This window comes from Orcinus orca, chromosome X, assembly GCF_937001465.1.
Source record: "Orcinus orca chromosome X, mOrcOrc1.1, whole genome shotgun sequence".
Lineage (NCBI taxonomy): Eukaryota > Metazoa > Chordata > Mammalia > Artiodactyla > Delphinidae > Orcinus > Orcinus orca.
In genome coordinates this window covers 102,890,589-102,902,858 of record NC_064580.1, presented here as the reverse complement: position 1 = coordinate 102,902,858, position 12,270 = coordinate 102,890,589, and the positions used below count along the sequence as shown (strand labels likewise).

At 39.7% G+C, this 12,270-nt stretch overlaps 1 protein-coding gene across 4 annotated transcripts in view; it reads right to left on the bottom strand.

The window, feature by feature from the left end:
• DOCK11 (dedicator of cytokinesis 11) overlaps positions 1-12,270 on the bottom strand; it is a 194,327-nt gene that overhangs the window by 45,887 nt on the left and 136,170 nt on the right. For 3 of the 4 annotated variants that reach the window (XM_049704674.1, XM_049704672.1, XM_049704673.1), the window contains one exon: positions 10,452-10,589. The exons of the other annotated variant lie outside the window; for it this stretch is intronic. In XM_049704674.1, coding sequence (XP_049560631.1) covers positions 10,452-10,589 — 138 coding nt within the window. The remainder of the gene's footprint in view (positions 1-10,451; positions 10,590-12,270) is intronic. 4 annotated transcript variants of the gene reach the window in all.

Below are 12,270 nucleotides of genomic sequence, written 5' to 3'. Positions count from 1 at the left end.
TGATCAAAATACATGTTGGCATAGAAAAAGAGTAAAAAAAGTAACTAATTCTCAAAACACGCAAGTGGCTGCTACCTTGAGAACATATTCACTCTGTTTTGTGGAAAATAAACTATACGTATAACATAGGCTTATTACAATCTTCCATGCTTACATGTCTAGGGAAGCAAGTAGTAAGCTGCCCCAGGGTACACAATGGATGTTTCTCAGGGAGTGTGAAGCTAGAGGGCCACCCTTGCAAAATTATTTCTTGGGAATATTGAATTTAAACCCATATTATAGGAACCTATCTTCGTTTTATCACCGTAACACCAAGTGCAATGCTATGCAGATAATGAAAGTTTAATAAATGTTTTCTAGTTGGCAATTGAAAGATCTCATCAATAGTCTCACCGGATTAAACCAAATCTTGTTGGGCAAGATACTCTAGTATGAAAATAAAGGAAGGGAAAGCATAGCTTTAGTGTAGTTAATCCGCTGTAAGAAGTCTTCTACCGGAACTTCCCTGGTGGTCCAGTGGTAAAGAATCCGCCTTCCAATGCAGGGGACGTGGGTTTGATCCCTGGTCGGGGAACTAGGATTCCATATGCTGCAGGGCAACTAAGCCCACGCACCACAACTACTGAGCTCGCGCGCCTCAACTAGAGAGTCCGCGTGCTGCAACTAAGACCCGACACAACCAAAAATTAACTAACTAACTAACTAAATAATTTTTTTTAAAAAGGAGACTTTAATGTGACATCTCCTGACTTTAAAAAAAAAAAAAGAAGACTTCTACCTACATCACTTCTCTGAGTGGGCAATGACCAAAATCATCAATGACCTTGTAACTGCCAATTCCCAAGGACTCCCTTTCCACCTTATCTTATTAGACCACTCTGTACTGCATAATAATGCTGAGACTCTTTTCTCCTGTGGCTTCCATGATATCCTTCTCTCCTGCCTTTTTTCCTGCTTCTGTGACCGCTCCCTCTCATCTCCTCTATAGATTCCTCTTCCATCCCCTTCTATGTTGTTTTTCTCCCTACATTCCAGCTAAACCGGGCCTTGCAGTTCCCAGAATTTCAAGCTCTATCCCAACTCCAGGCCCTTGCACATGCTTGTGCTTCTCCCTAGAATGTTCTTCCTTACGCTTTTCAAACAGCTGGCGCCTTTTCATATTTCAGGTCTCATTTTAAAAGTGACAAACCTATCTAAAGTAAGGTAACTCCCACAAATCATTATTCTCTATCTCAACACCTTGGTTCCTTCCTAGAATTTGTGACAATTACTGTTTTATTTACTTGTTTATTTTCTGCCCCACCCTCCTTACCCACTGAAAGCTTCATGAAGGCAGAGACTAGGCTTCCAGGCTACTTTTTAAAGAGATTTTCCCCCACCCGCAACAGTTTTCTTAATAAAAATCTAATTATGGTGCTTTCATGCTCCCTGATACCTAAAAGATGAAGTCTAACTCCTAAGATGAGGACATAATCATCTGGTCCCCATCGACCTCTTCAGTCTCATCTCTTGCTGAGTCCATACTAAATCCTAACTCCAGTGCTGCAGAGAAACTTTTGCTAAATTAGTGTTTCCCGTCCTTCTCCTATTCACCCTCAGTTCTCTGTATAGACTTCTTTTAGACTAATGGTATTTGTGGATGTGCATCAATGTGTGTGTGTGTTCCCCTCTCCTGGACAGTAAACCCTCGGACTGTATCCCTGAAACAATATCTGACATCAGTAAGTACCTACCCAGTAACTGTTCGTTAAATGAATTATTTCTGAATCTCTTTCCCTTAGTTTCTCGTAACACGCTTGCACTGAACTCAGTTTTCCATTTATTTCTTTATCCAAAAAACTGTATTACAGAGAGGACTGGAGTTGGCAGTGTGAACGCAGCCTGCAGGGAGTTAGTGCACCACGGCTAGCCGGGAGGGAGTCCGGGTAAAAGTCTGAACCTGCCGAAGAGGCAAGAGACTTTTTCTTCCCTCTTTGTTTCCTGGTGCGCAAGGAGAGCGGATTAAGAGCGCTGCTTAAAGGAGCTCCAGAGACGGGCGCGAGCCGCGGCTAAAAGCACGGACCCCAGAGACCGGCATGAGACGCCAAGGCTGCTGCCGCCGCCAGCAAGAAGCCTGTGTGCGAGCACAGGTCACTACTCACACCTCCCTTCCGGGGAGCCTGTGCAGCCCGCCACTGCCAGGGTCACGGGATCCAGGGACAACTCTCCCGGGAGAACGCATGGCGCGCCTCAGGCTGGTGCAATGTCATGTTGGCCTCTGCTGCCGCAGGCTCGCCCCGCACACCGTGCTCCTCCCTCCCCCCGGCCTGAGTGAGCCAGAGCCCCCGAATCAGCGGCTCCTTTAACCCCGTCCTGTCTGAGCGAAGAATAGACGCACTTCGGCGACCTACACGCAGAGGCGGGGCCAAATCCAAAGCTGAGCCCCTGGGAGCTGTGAGAACAAAGAAGAGAAAGGGAAATCTCTCCCAGCAGCCTCAGGAGCAGCGGATTAAAGCTCCACAATCAACTTGATGTACCTGCATCTGTGGAATACCTGAATAGACAACGAATCATCCCAAATTGAGGAGGTGGACTCTGAGAGGAAGATTTATGATTTTTTCCCCTTTTCCTCTTTCTGTGAGTGTGTATGTGTATGCTTCTGTGTGAGATTTTGTCCGTATAGCTTTGCTTCCACCATTTGTCCTAGGGTTCTAGCCGTCCGTTTTTTTTGTTGTTTTCTTCTTAAAAATTTTTTTTCTTAATAATTATTTTTTATTTTAATAACTTTATTTTATTTTACTTACTTTATCTTCTTTCTTTCTTTCCTTCCTCCCCTCCTCCCTCCCTCCCTCTCATAACTTTATTTTATTTTACTTACTTTATCTTCTTTCTTTCTTTCCTTCCTTCCCTCCTCCCTCCCTCCCTCTCTCTCTCTCTTTCTTTCTACTTTTTCTCCCTTTTATTCTGAGCAGTGTGGATGAAAGGCTCTTGGTGCTGCATCCAGGAGTCAGAGCTGTGCCTCTGAGGTGGGAGAGCCAACTTCAGGACACTGGTCCACAAGAGAGCTCCCAGCTCCACATAGTATCAAATGGCGAAAATCTCCCAGAGATCTCCATCTCAACACCAGCACCCAGCTTCACTCAACGACCAGCAAGCTACAGTGCTGGACACCCTATGCCAAACAACTAGCAAGACAGGAGCACAACTCCATCCATTAGCAGAGAGGCTGCCTAAAATCATAATAAGGCCACAGATACCCCAAAACACAGCACCAGACATGGACCTGCCCACCAGAAAGACAAGATACAGCCTCATCCACCAGAACACAGGCACTAGTCCCCTCCACCAGGAAGCCTACACAACCCACTGAACCGACTTTAGCCACTGGGGACAGACACCAAGAGCAACAGGAACTACGAACCTGCAGCCTGCAAAAAGGAGACCCCAAACACAGTAAGATAAGCAAAATGAGAAGACAGAAAAACACACAGCAGATGAAGGAGCAAGATAAAAACCCACCAGACCTGACAAATGAAGAGGAAATAGGCAGTCTACCTGAAAAAGAACTCAGAATAACGATAGTAAAGATGATCCAAAATCTTGGAAATAGAATAGACAAAATGCAAGAAACATTTAACAAGGACCGAGAAGAACTAAAGATGAAACAAGCAACGATGAACAACACAATAAATGAAATTAAAAATACTCTAGATGGGATCAATAGCAGAATAACTGAGGCAGAAGAACAGATAAGTGACCTGAAGATAAAATAGTGGAAATAACTACTGCAGAGCAGAAGAAAGAAAAAAGAATGAAAAGAACTGAGGACAGTCTCAGAGACCTCTGGGACAACATTAAACGCACCAACATTTGAATTATAGGGGTTCCAGAAGAAGAAGAGAAAAAGAAAGGGACTGAGAAAATATTTGAAGAGATTATAGTTGAAAACTTTGCTAATATGGGAAAGGAAATAGTTAATCAAGTCCAGGAAGCACAGAGAGTCCCATACAGGATAAATCCAAGGAGAAATACGCCAAGACACATATTAATCAAACTGTCAAAAATTAAATACAAAGAAAGCATATTAAAAGCAGCAAGGGAAAAACAACAAATAACACACAAGGGAATCCCCATAAGGTTAACAGCTGATCTTTCAGCAGAGACTGTGCAAGCCAGAAGGGACTGGCAGGACATATTTAAAATGATGAAGGAGAAAAACCTGCAACCAAGATTACTCTACCCAGCAAGGATCTCATTCACATTTGATGGAGAAATTAAAACCTTTACAGACAAGCAAAAGTTGAGAGAGTTCAGCACCACCAAACCAGCTTTACAACAAATGCTAAAGGATCTTCTCTAGGCAAGAAACACAAGAGAAGGAAAAGACCTACAATAATGAACAGAAAACAATTAAGAAAATGGGAATAGGAACATACATATCGATAATTACCTTAAATGTAAATGGACTAAATGTTCCCACCAAAAGACAAAGATTGGCTGAATGGATACAAAAACAAGACCCATATATATGCCGTCTACAAGAGACCCACTTCAGACCTAGAGAAACATACAGATTGAAAGTAAGGGGATGGAAAAAGATATTCCATGCAAATGGAAGCCAAAAGAAAGCTGGAGTAGCAATTCTCATATCAGACAAAATAGACTTTAAAATAAAGACTATTAGAAGAGACAAAGAAGGACACTACATAATGATCAAGTGATTGATCCAAGAAGATATAACAACTGTAAATATTTATGCACCCAACACAGGAGCACCTCAATACATAAGGCAAATACTAACAGCCATAAAAGGGGAAATCGACAGTAACACATTCATAGTAGGGGACTTTAACACCCCACTTTCACCAATGGACAGATCATCCAAAATGAAAATAAATAAGGAAACACAAGCTTTAAATGATACATTAGACAAGATGGACTTAATCGACATTTATAGGACATTCCATCCAAAAACAACAGAATACACATTTTTCTCAAGTGCTCATGGAACATTCTCCAAGATAGATCATATCTTGGGTCACAAATCAAGCCTTGATAAATTTAAGAAAATTGAAATTGTATCAAGTATCTTTTCCGGCCACAACGCTATGAGACTAGACATCAATTACAGGAAAAGATCTGTAAAAAATACAAACACATGGAGGCTAAATAATACACTACTTAATAACGAAGTGATCACTGAAGAAATCAAAGAGGAAATCAAAAAATACCTAGAAACAAATGACAATAGAGACATGATGACCCAAAGCCTATGGGATGCAGAAAAAGCAGTTCTAAGAGGGAAGTTTATAGCAATACAAGCCCACCTTAAGAAACAGGAAACATCTCGAATAAACAACCTAACCTTGCACCTAAAGCAATTAGAGAAAGAAGAACAAAAAAACCCCCAAAGTCAGCAGAAGGAAAGAAATCATAAAAATCAGATCAGAAATAAATGAAAAAGAAATGAAGGAAACGATAGCAAAGATCAATAAAACTAAAAGCTGGTTCTTTGAGAAGATAAACAAAATTGATAAACCATTAAAAAACGGAGAAGACTCAAATCAATAGAATTAGAAATGAAAAAGGAGAAGTAACAACGGACACTGCAGAAATACAAAAGATCATGAGAGATTACTACAAGCAACTCTATGCCAATAAAATGGACAACCTTGAAGAAATGGACAAATTCTTAGAAATGCACAACCTGCCAACACTGAATCAGGAAGAAATAGAAAATATGAACAGACCAATCACAAGCACTGAAATTGAAACTGTGATTAAAAATCTTCCAACAAACAAAAGCCCAGGACCAGATGGCTTCACAGGCGAATTCTATCAAACATTTAGAGAAGAGCTAACACCTATCCTTCTCGAACTCTTCCAAAAATAGCAGAGGGAGGAACACTCCCAAACTCTCCCAAACTCTTTCTACGAGGCCACCATCACCTTGATACCAAAACCAGACAAGGATGTCACAAAGAAAGAAAACTACAGGCCAATATCACTGATGAACAAAGATGCAAAAATCCTCAACAAGATACTAACAAACAGAATCCAACAGCACATTAAAAGGATCATACACCATGATCAAGTGGGGTTTATCCCAGGAATGCAAGGATTCTTCAATATACGCATATCAATCAACGTGATACACCATATTAACAAATTGAAGGAGAAAAACCATATGATCATCTCAATAGATGCAGAGAAAGCTTTCGACAAAATTCAACACTCATTTATGATAAAAACCCTGCAGAAGGTAGGCATAGAGGGAACTTTCCTCAACATAATAAAGGCCATATATGACAAACCCACAGCCAACATCGGCCTCAAAGGTGAAAAACTGAAAGCATTTCCACTAAGATCAGGAACAAGACAAGGCTGCCCACTCTCACCACTCTTATTCAACATAGTTTTGGACGTTTTAGCCACAGCAATCAGAGAAGAACAGGAAATAAAAGGAATCCAAACCAGATAAGAAGTAAAGCTGTCACTGTTTGCGGATGACATGATACTATACGTAGAGAATCCTAAAGATGCTACCAGAAAACTACTAGAGCTAATCAATGAATTTGGTAAAGTAGCAGGATACAAAACTAATGCACAGAAATCTCTGGCATTCCTATACACTAATGATGAAAAATCTGAAAGTGAAATCAAGAAAACACTCCCATTTACCACTGCAACAAAACGAATAAAATATCTAGGAATAAACCTACCTATGGAGACAAAAGACCTGTATGCAGAAAATTATAAGACACTGATGAAAGAAATTAAAGATGATACAAACAGATGGAGAGATATATCATGTTCTTGGATTGGAAGAATCAACATTGTGAAAATGACTCTACCACCCAAAGCAATCTATAGATTCAATGCAATCCCTATCAAACTACCACTGGCATTTTTCATAGAACTAGAACAAAAAATGTCACAATTTGTATGGAAACACAAAAGACCCCGAATAGCCAAAGCAATCCTGAGAACAAAAAATGAAGCTGGAGGAATCAGGCTCCCTGACTTCAGCCTATACTACAAAGTTACAGTACTGAAGACAGTACGGTACTGGCACAAAAACAGAAAGATAGATAAATGGAACAGGAGAGAAAGCCTAGAGATAAACCCACGCACATATGGTCACCTTATCTTTGATAAAGGAGGCAGGAATGCACAGTGGAGAAAGGACAGCCTCTTCAATAAGTGGTCCTGGGAAAACTGGACAGGTACATGTAAAAGTATGAGATTAGATCACTCCCTAATCCATACACAAAAATAAGCTCAAAATGGATTAAAGACCTAAATGTAAGGCCAGAAACTATCAAACTCTTAGAGAAAAACATAGGGAGAACACTCTATGACCTAAATCACAGCAAGATCCTTTTTGACCCACCTCCTAGAGAAATGGAAATTAAAACAAAAATAAACAAATGGGACCTAATGAAACTTCAAAGCTTTTGCACAGCAAAGGAAACCATACATAAGACCGAAAGACAACCCTCAGAATGGGAGAAAATATTTGCAAATGAAGCAACCGACAAAGGATTAATCTCCAAAATTTATAAGCAGCTCATGCAGCTCAATAACAAAAAAACAAACAACCCAATCCAAAAATGGGCTGAAGACCTAAACAGACATTTCTCCAAAGAAGATATACAGACTGCCAACAAACACATGAAAGAATGCTCAACATCATTAATCATTAGAGAAATGCAAATCAAAAGTACAATGAGATATCATCTCACACCAGTCAGAATGACCATCATCAAAAAATCTAGAAACAGTAAATGCTGGAGAGGGTGTGGAGAAAAGGGAACACTCTTGCACTGCTGGTGGGAATGTGAATTGGTACAGCCACTGTGGAGAACGGTATGGAGGTTCCTTAAAAAACTACAAATAGAACTACCATATGACCCAGCAATCCCACTACTGGGCATATACCCTGAGAAAACCATAATTCAAAAAGAGTCATGTACCAAAATGCTCATTGCAGCTCTATTTACAATAGCCCGGAGGTGGAAACAACCTAAGTGTCCATCATCGGATGAATGGATAAAGAAGATGTGGCACATATATACAATGGAATATTACTCAGCCATAAAAAGAAACGAAATTGAGCTATTTGTAATGAGGTGGATGGACCTAGAGTCTGTCATACAGAGTGAAGTAAGTCAGAAAGAGAAAGACAAATACCGTATGCTAACACATATATATGGAATTTAAGAAAAAAAATGTCATGAAGAACCTAGGGCTAAGGCAGGAATAAAGACACAGACCTACTAGAGAATGGACTTGAGGATATGGGGAGGGGGAAGGGTAAGCTGGGACAAAGCGAGAGAGTAGTATGGACATATATATACTACCAAACGTAAAACAGATAGCTAGGGGGCAGCAGCCGCTTAGTACAGGGAGATCAGCTCGGTGCTTTGTGACCACCTAGAGGGGTGGGATAAGGAGGGTGGGAGGGAGGGAGACGCAAGAGGGAAGAGATATGGGAACATATGTATATGTATAACTGATTCACTTTGTTATAAAGCAACAACTAACACACCATTGTAAAGCAATTATACCCCAATAAAGATGCTAAAAAAAAAAAGACAAATGTATAAACTCAGTCCTTAAAAGCCCCTGCAAATAAAGACTTCAGAAAACTCTTCTGAAAAAAAAAAAAAAAAAGAGTCATGTACCAAAATGCTCATTGCAGCTCTATTTACAATAGCCCGGAGATGGAAACAACCTAAGTGTCCATCATCGGATGAATGGATAAAGAAGATGTGGCACATATATACAATGGAATATTACTCAGCCATAAAAAGAAACAAAATTGAGCTATTTGTAATGAGGTGGATGGACCTAGAGTCTGTCATACAGAGTGAAGTAAGTCAGAAAGAGAAAAACAAATACCGTATGCTAACACATATATATGGAATTTAAGGAAAAAAATGTCATGAAGAACCTAGGGCTAAGGCAGGAATAAAGACACAGACCTACTAGAGAATGGACTTGAGGATATGGGGAGGGGGAAGGGTAAGCTGGGACAAAGCGAGAGCGTGGTATGGACATATATACACTACCAAACGTAAAACAGATAGCTAGGGGGCAGCAGCCGCTTAGCACAGGGAGATCAGCTCGGTGCTTTGTGACCACCTAGAGGGGTGGGATAGGGAGGGTGGGAGGGAGGGAGATGCAAGAGGGAAGAGATATGGGAACATATGTATATGTATAACTGATTCACTTTGTTATAAAGCAACAACTAACACACCATTGTCAAGCAATTATACTCCAATAAAGATGTTAAAAAAATTGTATTAAACAGTGGCAATTTAGAGCTTCCCTGGTGGCGTAGCGGTTAATAATCTTCCTCTCAGTGCAGGGGACACGGGTTCAAGCCCTGGTCCGGGAAGATTCCACATGCCGCGGAGCAACTAAGCCCCTGCACAACTACTGAGCCTGCGCTCTAGAGCCTGCGAGTCACAACTACTGAGCCCACGTGCCACAACTACTGAAGCCCGCACACATGGAGCCCATGTTCCGCAACAAGAGAAGCCACCACAATGAGTAGCCCGCGCACCGCAACAAAGAATAGCCCCCGCTCGCCGCAACTAGAGAAAGCCCGCGTGCAGCAACAAAGACCCAACGCAGCCAAAAATTAAAAAATTTAAAAAAAAAAGAACGTCAATTTAAAAATAAACCTTCAAGATCACCTAATTTTTATATCAATTAAACCCTGTAAGTTGCCATACAAATAGTGACAAAAAAGTTTTCCATGCTCAGCTATCCTATTACAAAAATTGGTTAACTGAATTTGTCTTGTTGGAGTTACACATACTAGAGCGGAGGCCTAGACTGTGCCTTTCCCTAATTTTAACTCCATCTTGGTTCCTGATGCTTTTAATTATGTTTAAAAGCTATCAAAACCAGATCAGAAATAAATCTTGCTATCTGTTTCAGTCATATTTATTCCTAAAAGCCTAGTCTGAAGTTTTAGTTTAGATGAGGTAAATGGCCTGAACATTTAGAGCCCACCGATACAATTCGCACTGAAAGGAAGGATTCATTCATCTGAACATGTATTGAGTGCCTACAATTTGCAAGACATCATACAAGGCCCTGGGGTTATAAGACTTGGTCTCTGCTTTCAAAGTCCTTATACACGAGTACCCTCACAGCTTATGTATCTTCAGCGTGACAATACTTTAAAAAGAAGCAAAAGAGAAGAAACACTGGCAGTTGGTAATTTTAAAATGATACTCTTCAGAAAGGAATGACAGGACAAAATAAAAAGCACGTGCTGATTTTAGGGAATGCCTGGTCAGGCTCTCTTTACGCATTTTGCTGTTCTAATATTTACAAAGGTAGGATTTAACGGCTTCCTTATCTGAGGTTTGGAGAGGTCTTCGCAATGATCCCTGTTCCCCTTTCCTTCTTGCTATGAAGCAAGGCCACTCGCAGCCACAAAGCTCTGCTCTTACCTTACTAATGAAAGCTCGCAGTGAGGCAAAGACATGTTTCAGCGACACTTCAGATTGCCCATTTTTAAGAAAAGCAAGATGAATATCAAATACTTTTTTCATTAACGGGTTGTGGCCATCATTATTTAAAAGTTGGCTCTACAAAACATGAAAAAAAAATTTGCAGAAATAGTTTATGCCGCTCCCCCTAGAATGAGAGAACAGGCTTTACCAACAACCTGTTTATCAAACCACTGCTTGAAAAGTAACAATAAAAAGTTTAACATAATCTAAAATCATCTGTGCCATCTTTCAACTTGGAAATCTCAAAATACTATATAAACTACATCTATACTTAATTCCATAATTTGAAATAGATGAAAAAAATCTTTTTCCAGTATAACACAGCAAATACAGAACTAGTATGGGAAGAGTATTTTCTATTAACCTAACCATATTGCTCCTCAATTCAGAAATCAGTAAATTAAAAATGGATACAAGGTAACCAGGCTTTGTATTTCTCTGACAAAGTAATGTAAGAATTAAGGAAAACATCAATTCCATTTTAAAAGTCTATTATCTAATTTGCTTTTAAATGTATGTTTAGTATAAGATATCTTTAGCCACTGGTGACAAATTAAACCCTCTATGAGTGGAGATAATAAGAGGGATCACAATTGAACAGACTACGTAAATTGTTTAAATGTTCCTTGCAAATAGAGATATAAGAGAAACAACAAATTGTAGAGAAATATCTATTGGTTTGTGAAACTTTAAAAAAAAAATGCATTGGTTAACACCTCCAGTCCTGCTCTCCTATCCCTCAAGAAACTAACTACCAGGTTACAACTTGGCCAAAAATAACAACAACGAACCAAAACAATATGCAAACCTGTAACAGATTTAATGGTAACCTTGATAGCCAGAATCCCTGAATGGTGTTTGATATTTCTGTTAGTCTACTTCTAATAAGCATGGGGTAGTGGTTAGAAGCATGGACTCTTGTGACAACTGGCCTAGATCAGAATCCTGATTCTGCTAACTAACCACCTATGTGACATTAACTTCCCTGTGAGCCTCAGTTTCCTCATTTTAAAATGGGAAAAATAACAGTATTTATATCACGAAGCTAGTGTGAGGATTAAAGGTGAGTTCACATTTGTACTTTTAAGTTTATTAAGGTATAATTTACATACCACAAAATTTACCTATTTTAAGTACATGATTCAATTATTTTTGGTAAATTTCCAGGGTTTTGCAACCATTACAACCCAATCATTCCCATCATCTCAAAAAGATCCTTGGTGCCCATTTGCAGTCCTCTTTTCCACCTCCAGACCCACGACAAAAAAGTGGGTTAATATTTCTAAAGCACTTAGGATAGTGCCTGACATCTACCAAGAGATGTATGTTAAACAAATAAGAAGTATTTGGATAGGAGGAAAGAATACAATGCAAACCTTGAGACCAAATGTCTTACTTACTGGCACAATAAAAAATGAATTTGGGTTGCATATGAATCAGAACTTAATACTTCATAAAGGGATTTTGCAGCCTATTTCTTATTAGTATCTAATTCAGTTTTCCCTGATAAGCCTCTTTGAAAAGCACAGGCCAGGTTTCCATAGTAAATCCAGAGGGCTGAAGCAATTAACTGAATTACTTAGAGAAGGGGGGAAGAAAAGAAAAAAAATCTGTATAACTCAGATGAAAAGCCAGCAAGAGTTTTCACTTTTGAGTTCTCCCACTACTGTTACCCTTCATTATAGTTATACAGTCTTTACTTTTCAAAGCACTCTCACATCCATTATCTCATTTTACACCTTCAACAACCCTGCAA